At 44.3% G+C, this 10,023-nt stretch overlaps 1 protein-coding gene across 1 annotated transcript; it reads left to right on the forward strand.

The window, feature by feature from the left end:
• The first annotated feature begins 221 nt into the window (after positions 1-221).
• Positions 222-8,387, forward strand: PSMG1 (proteasome assembly chaperone 1). Its single transcript, XM_056482065.1, has 7 exons — positions 222-871; positions 1,076-1,173; positions 2,303-2,454; positions 2,807-2,869; positions 4,782-4,980; positions 5,814-5,950; positions 6,999-8,387. Exons 1-7 carry the CDS (start codon positions 222-224, stop codon positions 7,071-7,073), a joined length of 1,374 nt encoding a protein of 457 aa, XP_056338040.1. The 3' UTR covers positions 7,074-8,387.
• The last annotated feature ends 1,636 nt before the right edge of the window (positions 8,388-10,023 follow it).

The raw sequence follows: 10,023 nt of genomic DNA on the forward strand, positions 1-10,023 counted from the left end.
ATGCGATATTTGAATGATTTTCTTCACTGGCAGGATAGCTAATCCTGGGGAGAAGTTATCCAGGGAGGTTTGGGGTCACCACCTGTGCGAACGCTCCGGAGCCGTCTGGCTGCGGCCCTTGGGGCTGAAGCTCGGGATGCCGAGGGCAGTGCCGCGGGACGTGGGGCTGCCGTGGGACTCGGAGAGTCGCTGGAAGGCGAGGATGTCCCTGTCACAAGAGGATGTCCCTGTCACACGGAGATGTCCCTGTCCCACGAGGATGTCCCTGCCACACGGGAATGCTGCCGTCCCTCCCCCGCCGCCTCACGGGCCCGCCGAGGGCTGGCGGGCGGGGCTGTCGCTGGGACAAGGAGATGTCTCTGGCACACGAGGATGTCCCTGTCACACGGAGATGTCACTCTCTCTGTCCCCGCCGTGCCCGTCCCTCCCGGCCCGCTGAGGGCTGGCGGGCGGGGCTGTCTCTGGCACACGGAGATGTCCCTGGTACACGGGGCTGTCTCTGTCACACGGAGATGTCCCTGGCACACGGGGCTGTCTCTGTCACACGGAGATGTCCCTGTCACACGGGGATATCCCTGTCACACGGAGATGTCTCTGGCACACGGAGATGTCCCTGGTACACGGGGCTGTCTCTGTCACACAGAGATGTCCCTGTCACACGGGGATGTCACTCTCTGTCCCCGCCGTGCCCGTCCCTCACGGGCCCGCCGAGGGCTGGCGGGCGGCGCCGCGCAGGCGCGCTGGCGGCCATGGCGACCTTCTTCGGTGAGGTGGTGGTGGCGCCGTCCCGGGCCGGCCTGGACGAGGAGGAGGAGGCGCGGGAGGAGACGCCTGAGGACCGGGAGATCCGCAGGGAGATCGAGAAGAAAAGGTACGAGGCTCAGGCTGGAGATCGGGGAAAGGTTCTTCCCCCAGAGGTGCTGGGCACTGCCCAGGCTCCCAGGGAGCGGGCACGGCCTGAGGCTGCCGGAGCCGCCAGGGATGGCCAGGCTGGATTCTGGGGGGCTGGGCAGGGCCAGGATTGCTCTGCTCGGTGCCTGTGGGTCCCTCCCAGCTCGCTGTGTTCCTTTGGCAGGGAGATCGATGTCCTGTGGAGCTGGCGCTCGGGCGGCTGTGCCGAGGAGCCCTTGGTGTGCTCCAGGTTCATCGTGGCCATTGGGAGGAACGCTGCGGGTGCGTGCAGAACCGGCTGGGTTTGGGGTGTAAATGTGCCAGAACATTCCCTGCTCTGCCCCAGTGTCCAGCCTGGCCTTGGGCACTGCAGGGATCCAGGGGCAGCCACAGCTGCTCTGGGATTCCATCCCAGCCCCTCCTCGCCATCCCAGGGAACAATTCCTGCCCAAAATCCCATCCAGCCCTGCCCCCCTTGAGCTGAGGTCATTCCCCTTGTCCTGCCATCCCATTACCTTGTGAAAATCCCTCCCCAGCTTTCTTTAAGCCCCTCTGCTCACTGAATGTGCAGCTCCTCCAGGAGCAGAGGTTAAACCTGGAGGCAGCTGAGCTGAAGTTCCTCCGTACAGGTAAAACACAGTTATTGTTACAGCTGATCACTCCTCCTGAAAATGGATGTGTTTTCAGTTAAACAGCAAAAGTGAAATGTTTTAGTTTGGGATTTTAGTTTGAACAATCCCTCTTTTCCTTTACCTGGCTTTTGTTTGGTAAACTCTCTGGGATTGTTTATTAATTGGCAAAAGTTTTGTTCTAATAGACCTGAGAAGTCTTACTTGCGTTTAAGTGACATTTAGATTTTCTCAAAGTTAACTTTGCTGATTTGTTTGGGTTTTGTTCAGATTTTTTCTTGAAAAATGGTAATAGATATTTTGGATCTCTCTTCTGTAGCTTTTGACAGGAATCAAAATGATTTATGAACATTTTTGCCACACTCTTGCTTCTGTTTTCTAGAATCAGTGTAATAGTTCTGCCTTGCTGCTTCAGTGATTTTTTTTTGTTTTTAATCTGCTTTATCTGCTATGTCAGAGGGTATTAGAGACTTAATATTTCACATCCTTAATTAATACCAAAAAAGTTGAAGTTTATTGTAATGCTATAATTCCTAAGAACAAGTGATTTTTATGTTAGGGATCTGTACATGTTGAACAGCTCTTAATGTTTATAATTTGGATACAGTGGGGCTACTCACATTGCTGCTGTTTCTTAGATTTGGTCAATAAATCTAAGTTGATAAAAATGAGTTGTTCTTCCTTCAGATTGCAAAGGAATAATCTAATTTAGTCCAGCTGTTTATTTGTAAAACAAAGGTTTTATTCTTTGTAAATTAACGGTATTTTTATGGGCTCTGCAGCTTTCCTTTCATCTTTTATCCTGGATTCTGTGTGCTGGGAAGTGGTTGGAGTAGTGAAGCTGTGGAATGAGTGGTGCAGAACATCCAGCACCACAAATGTCCTCCCCACAGACTCTTTCTGTTTGTTCTACAGACTGATATCAGATCCCACAGTAAGTGACTTGAGCATTAATTGCTCTGTGTTTTGGCTTTCTGAAAAACAGAGCCTTCATCCACCCCCAGACAAGGCACTGCACGACCATGGATCAATCTCAGAAATTATCTGAAGGGTTAATTCTCACTAAAACTGTCTGAAGTTCTGTGTGGAGCTCAGCACAAAGATGTCACAGCTTTGTGACTTCACTGCATTTGTGAGCAAAAAATCCTCATTGAAACAGAGAAACAAAGAAACCCATAATAACAGAACAAGTTATTGTCTGCAGCCACATCATCCTTACAGGTGATTATGAGCTGCTGCTGTGCTCTTTAAACCACTTGCTTACACAAGTTTTTACTTTTTTTTAGGTTTTATTGTGCCAGTGTAGTTGCTATGTGGCTGAGGATCAACAGTTCCAGTGGCTTGAGAAGGTAAAACTGGCAAGAAAATAAACAAAGTAATAAAATCCAAAGGGTGGGGATCCTCTCTGATACTTCAGGTGTGATAGTGTTAAATAACTTTCCCCTGTGGTTTTCTTGTATTAAATACTCAAAAATAGATAAATTGACTCTCTGCAGGATCTGTGAAATCCCCTTCTAGAAGCTGCCAGCTGTATCTGCTGTAACCTCCCAGCTGACTGCAGTCACTCCTTTGGGCAGTTTCACTTTTGTTCCCCCTTAACCACTTCCCAAACCTTTTTCCTGCTTTGTTTTCATTTCCCATGGCTTATTTCAGCTGCATTTCACCTCTGGGAGATTTTTTTCCTTAAAAAAAAAAAAAAAAACAAACCATCAGCAATTTGTGCAACTGCCAAAGGATCACCAGACAAACCAGTTGTGGAGCTCCTGGTGGATGCTGTCAGCTGCTGGGTGTGTTCTGTGCCTGTGCCAAGGGGGAGCTGGAGGGGAATGTGCCTCCCAAGCAGCATTTGTCCCATTTATTCCCAGATTTAACATTCCCAGGGCCTCACCCCAGCATCATCCAGGTACAGGAGCTTTGCTGGCTCAGTGAATTCCCTTCAACTATCATCATTTTGATTTTAATGAGATAAAGCCAGAGGTGAATGTTCCTCCTCTTGATTTTCCTGAAGGATTTGGGTCACTGCTTTGCCTGGAGGAAGTGTGGCTTATTTTGTCTTGCTGTCTGTCTGCTCCCTCCCTCCCTGCCTGCCTTTAAACCTCTGCTGAGCTGATGGACAAGCAGATTCTAAAGCTGTGCTTAGAGATAAGTACAGCTTTGCTGGGAGATCATGGCTCATTTGGAAGTTTAAAAACCCTGAGACCTCAAACATTTTGCTTCTGCTGTATTCCACACATTCCTGCACTTCATTTAAAGTGGGGTTTTAGAATAAAGATGGCTGGGGGGTTGTTGTGGTCCCCAGTAGTTTGTGGATATGTGTGATTTCCAGTGTGGGTGTTCCTGAGCAGTAGGAGCGTGGCTGTACCAAGTATTTTTAGGCTTTGTGGTTGTTGGTATTTTTAAATGTGGAGCAGAAACAATGTCCTGCAATCTTTTTGCTTTTAATGTGAATTGCAGATCTGTTCTCTGTGTAAATCCTGATTTATTGAGCATCTCCTGTCTCCAAAAGTCAGATCTTTACATCTGGGTGTGTTTTCTCTGTAAGGGATCACTGGCAAGTGAGAACACACAGGTTGGAGTTTTGCAGCCATGAATTCCACCCCAAAATTTGTGGGATTCTGAATATTCTGAATATTTCAGATTGCTGTCACAGTGGTGTGAGGGCAGAGGCAGCTTCCCTCCTGGGATTGGTGCACAGACAGAAACAGGCAAGTTTCTGTCACAGTTTCCAAATTCTCTGTTGATATTTTGAGATGGCCAGAAGGTTTTGTACATCAAAACTCTGTTCTTTGAACTTGAGAAAGAAAATTTAGGGTTCTCTTTCTCAATTCAATTTGAATAGAATTAAATAAAATCTGTACATTTAAAATAAAGACTCTTAAAATGTTGTAGGACATCTGGGGAGCACAATTTTAATTCAAATATTATGCAGCTCAGTGAACTGCTTGTTTTTATTTGGAATCCTTTGTCTTTCTACAGTCACCATTAATTAAAGCAGTAAATCTTAATATATTGAATAGAAAGTGCTGAAAATCTGAAACCTCTCCAGAAGATCACTAGACTTGGTAAATATGTCAGCTGTTATTTTGAGGTTTTTTATCTCCATCTCAGGAGAGAAATTTCTGCCTGCAGCCTGTGATTCAAAGTGGTTCCTGCCTACCTGAGTTCAAGTGCCCTTTGCACTGAAATTGAAATGAATCTTTCAGGTTTCTCTGCTTTTATTGTGAGAAGAGAAAATTTTCTGATGTATTTTTTCAATTTCAGGTTTTTGGCTCCATGCAGAAGAAAGGCTTGCAAGTAACCATCCTTTCCACGTGTCCTGTAGCTGATTATAAAACTCAGGAGTCCACTCTGACACTTGTATCTCCATTCCTGAGGGCCTTGAAGACCAAAGAATTCCAGGAGCAGGTGTGCTGCCCACTGCTGGAGCAGCCCAACATTGTGAGGGACCTTCCTGCTGCTGGTACTTTGCAATTGCAATTATTTAAATTCCCCCTGAGGAGCATCCCACTGCAATTAGAAGTTTTGCTTAATTGTGGGAACTGGCTGACAAGTCAGCTTTTTAAAAATTAATTACTGACAGATTCACATCTTACACATTGCCCTGGAAAATAGGGACAATTTTCCAAACCAGCCACAAACTATTTTACTTGTTATGTGTGGGACAGAAGTACTGGAAAATTCTTCAGTGTAGCCTTACAAATCATGTTGTACAGTAGGATTTTTGGGGATTTTACTTAGTTTTATTAAGAATTATTTTCATCTGAGCATCCAAAGGTAAAGCTTATAAGGTCCTTTCTGTAAATTACAGGTAAGGAAGCTTTCACAGGGCTATTGATTAATCTCATGGAAAAATTAGGCTCAGTTTTATTATGTGATTTAGTAAAAACCTCGAGCTTTTCATTTTGCAATCCCTAATGGTAGCAGCATGAGGAAAAGCTTGTCTGGCAGGACAAAAGTGGGTGATTTTCTCTTGTTCACACTTCTTTTTATGTTTGGGTTTTTTTTTGTTTGGGTTTTTTATTTGGGTTTTTTTGCAGATGTTGCTATTATTTTTGTTTACCAATACTACAGTTTCCAGGTAAAGTGTGTGCCAGGAAGAATCACCTGCATTTAACTCATTTTTGGTGGTTTATTTCCTTGTGTAGCTGGGGGATGAGGAGTGGCTGCTCCAGCAGTCAGGATCCTGAGCTGGTGTTTAAACTTCCATGGGTTTAAAATTCTGATTTTTATACACAGGACTCAGATTGCTTTTCTGCTGAATTTAACAGAGATTTTCTTTTGCCCTGTGCCCAGTTCTGAGTTACTGCCAGGTGTGGCAGATCCCTGCAGTGCTGTATCAGTGCTACACTGATGTCATCAAGCTGGACACAGTTACCATTGAAGCCTTCAAGCCTCTGCTTTCTTCTAAAGTCATGAAGAGTTTAGCCAAGGTAAAATTCCATATTTATTTTTGTCTATCTTCATCTCTTGCAATCTGCTGTTTTTGTTCCCCTGTGAGGATTTCATCTGAAAAGGCAGAAAAATACAGATTTTAATGACAGTGCTTGTACCTGCTGTGACATCTGTGTGGCTTAGAAATAATGAATCTGCAGCTCCCTTCAAAACTTCATTTTGAATTTTCAGGCTCTTCTGATGGTATGGATATATCAGAGAGAGATTTCTTGTGCTGGTGTAAGCTGCAGTTTCCTTTGGAGTTACCTCATTTAAAACTTTTAAACTTTTTGTTGCATTTTTTATTTTATTTTTACTTTTTATATTCTTATACCAGATGGCTCTGTTCTAGCTCTGTATCTGCTTTCCTTGCTGGCAGACAGGAAAGCTTTTTAAAATACCCATTTTGAACTGTAACTTCTTTTTGGAGCTAAAAGACCAAATTTCTGAAGGAATTTTTACACTAATCCAGCAGCTGTGAAATCCAGCCTGGCCTTGAACACTTCCAGGGATGGTGCAGCCACAATTTCTCTGTGCCAGGGCCTCACCACCCTCCCACTAAATCCCATTGCTCCCATAAATTCCCACTGCAGCCCCTAAAATGAATGTTTTACTCTCTCTGAAATGTTTTTCATTGCATTTTAGTTGGTTGAAAACACTTTGAACCCAGATTTTAATGCCAAAGAGGTCTGTGTGTACCGAGGTGTTTATTTCAGTTCTAAAATCAGTTTTCAGTACAGCTCATTCTGTTCTGCTGAGTAAGTCTGAGTAAGACATAAATATTTAAACTCTGAAGGTGAACAATGACAAATGCAGACTCTTCTCCTCATGTCCAAGCAAGCAGGAATGCAAAATAATAAATCCCATTTTATTGCTGAACTGCAGATTCCTGTGGATAACTTCATTCAGAAGACCTGAGTTTTGCTCACAGTTAATATTTTAATAAAAGTGATGTTCAGAGAAATGAAAATGGGACCAGAGGCCAGTGAGGCTCTTGCTTTGTTCCCAGCACTGTGGGTGATGCTGATCCTCTCTTCCTTTCCCCAGGATGCCTCTGAAAGCACCAAGATTCTGAAGAAGTTCCTGACAACCAGTGAAACTCACAATAATATCTACATCTGACAAGGACAGTTATGCTGCACTTTTGCAAACTCCAGTTTCTTCTCTAGAGGACTTTTGGAATTATTTTTTTTTCCCTTACAAGTAGAATAAATTGCAGTAGATTTTTACTTTTCCACTCATTTTTGTTGCTTTTAACTTCATCACTACAAAAGTGGCTTGGAAGACTTTCTTCTGGAGTGATCTTAGGAAAAATACCTTGGATATGAAAAGCAACTCCTTTTTCTCCTCCTGAAGGGACTGTCTTACCTTAAAGTATTCCTTTTATATGTAAAAGAGGAAATGCAGATCAGGAATTTTGTCTGTATCTAATAAGAACTCACCTTTTTTACTTTATTTTGAGATCTAAAGATTTTTCTAATATTTGATGCTCTTCAAAGATTTGTCTGTGATAGAGAAAAAGCATTCTCTGCCCTTTTCCATCCACAGAGAATTTTGCTGATGTTTATTTATGGCTCCACGTGCCCTTTTTAATGTATATATTGATACAAAATGCAGTAATTCAAGCCTTTAAAACTTGCTAGTGAAAAATAACCTCTCCTGGTATTGGCAGGATCACAGGCTGCTTCAGCTGGATTTGCCAGGGCAAACTGAATTAATCCACTTTAAAACACCAACATTTGGGCAATGGTAGGAATAATAAAAGATCTCTTAGGCAGAGCATGTGATTTATAGAGGAAAGTAAAAGGTTTTAAAGCATCTCAGAAATTCTCTGGAAGTTGGTAACAATTTCAGCAGTTTATTTAAAGTATTAACTAGGATTGAGGTGCAGTTCTGAGCTGTACTCTTTAATTTAACATTTTGTTTAAGAAAATGTGTTAAAATATTAATTTGCTCCCAGGTAATTCTGTTCTCTGCTGGGTGTGACTTTGACTTGCACTGGATGCTCAGTGGATATTTTTGAACAGCATTTTTCTTCACAGAACTGTCTGAAATTGATTTAAATATCAGTTCAGGTAATGACAGATGAGCAGATCTTGCCTGAAATGCTGCTGGATTTTGGAACTGGATTTTGGAACCAATCCTGAAGCTCTGATGGGTTTTTCCCCCCCATTTCTGTCTATCCTTTTAATTCAAACATTGGTTTGATGTGTGATCTGAGCAGAGAATTCTGTTGTTTTGAAAGTTGGCTGCACCATTTTCTTTCTTTCACGTGTTTGGTTCATAATAAATAAAGCAGATAACAAGAAATATCTTTAATAGTAAATTATGCAGACCCTTAAAGGAATTGTGAATGTATTTCTGGTATTGGTGTGATCACCCAGAAGTTTGCAATGTTTCAAAACAGTTCCTGTATTATATTTAATTCAGTTTTTATTACCTGGCTTTATGCTGAGGTGTGAGAATGCTCCTAAACACCTTGAATAAAAGTGGCAAACAAAACCCTGGCACTTGGGAGATGAAATCAGACTGAAACCTGGTGTTTTGGCAGAATTCTTCAGGATAGAAAAAAATTCTTCTGTTCTTGCTTGAAAGCTCTCCATAGCAGGAAATGTTTAGGTAGTGGGGAAATTCTGTAGGGCAGTGAAAGAAAAGATTTTACTTAAAAAATCTGCCTTTTCCCATAATTTGATGTAGGAAGCAGCTCATACTCACCCCTCAATATTCTGGAAGCCTCAGACCTAATGATGACCTGTGCCTCTCATAAACTGAAGATTTTTTCCATATTTGAATGTTGCTGCCTCTTTTATTTTCCCTTCTGAGCTCTCCAGTATCTAGCAGGAGCCTGCAGTGAGGCTTTCTTGTTTCCTAACAGCTGCTGGGTGTAATCCTTGGAGGAGTTCACAAACTCCTGACTTGTCAAATGTGGCAGATGGCTTCAAAACTTTGGGGGAAGAAGTTTGAAATGAGCTTGTGTAAGACTTGGTTTCCTGAGGTATTTGCTAAATGCAAATTGTGAATCCAGAGTAAACTGTGAGACTGGAAGAGGTTGGGGTTTTTTCCCCTCTCTTTTTAAAATCATTTAAGCCACTTTTTACCTTTTTTTAGATAACACAGATCTGTTTTCTGCTGAATGTCTTCCACACCAAAGGCTCAAGACCACTCTGCTTTGTCATGCTGCAGAGTTTATTTGGTGGGCAGAGGTGTTTTCCCATTCCTGAAGGTGATGTGCCTGACCCAAGTCCTGGATTTGAGGTGCATCTTATGGAGGCTCCTTTGCTTTTGCCTTGGAACTTGGAGTCTGTGCAGTGCAGGCCAGAGGTGTGGGAGCAGGGCTGTACAGAGGTGATGTCCAAGCCAGGTTTGGGCTGGAAGGGACCTTAAAGATCATCCAGTGCCACCCCTGCCATGGCAGGGACACCTCCCACTGTCCCAGGCTGCTCCAGCCCCAGTGTCCAACCTGGAACTGAACATTCCAGGGATCCAGGGGCAGCCACAGCTGCTCTGGGAATTCCATCCCAGCCCCTCCCAGGGAACCAATATCCCATCAAACCCTACTTTGAAGCCATTCCCTGTGTCCTGTCCCTCCATTCCCTGTGTCTGTCCCTCCATTCCCTGTGTCTGTCCCTCCATTCCCTGTGTCCTGTCCCTCCATTCCCTGTGTCTGTCCCTCCGTTCCCTGTGTCTGTCCCTCCATTCCCTGTGTCCTGTCCCTCCAGCCCTTGGCAATTGTCTCTCTCCATGTTTCCTGCAGCTCCTTCAGGCCCTGCAAGGCCACCCTGAGCTCAGCCCAAAGCTTCTCCTGTGCAGGTGAACAATCCCAGCTGTGCCAGCCTTTCCTCCCAGCAGAGCTGCTCCATCCCTCTGCTCATCCTGCTGCTCCTCTGGGCTCTGCAGCAGCTCCAGCTCCTCCCTGGGCTGGGGCAGGGCTGGGGCAGCTCTGCAGGTGGGGTCACACCTGGGGGTGCTCAGAGACACAATCCCAATCCCTTTCCTGCTGCCCACCCTGCTGTGGATGCAGACAGGATTCACATCATTCTCACTCCTGGGAAAGGTCTCATTTCACTGCACA

This window comes from Oenanthe melanoleuca, chromosome 1 (assembly GCF_029582105.1).
Source record: "Oenanthe melanoleuca isolate GR-GAL-2019-014 chromosome 1, OMel1.0, whole genome shotgun sequence".
Taxonomy (NCBI): Eukaryota; Metazoa; Chordata; class Aves; order Passeriformes; family Muscicapidae; genus Oenanthe; species Oenanthe melanoleuca.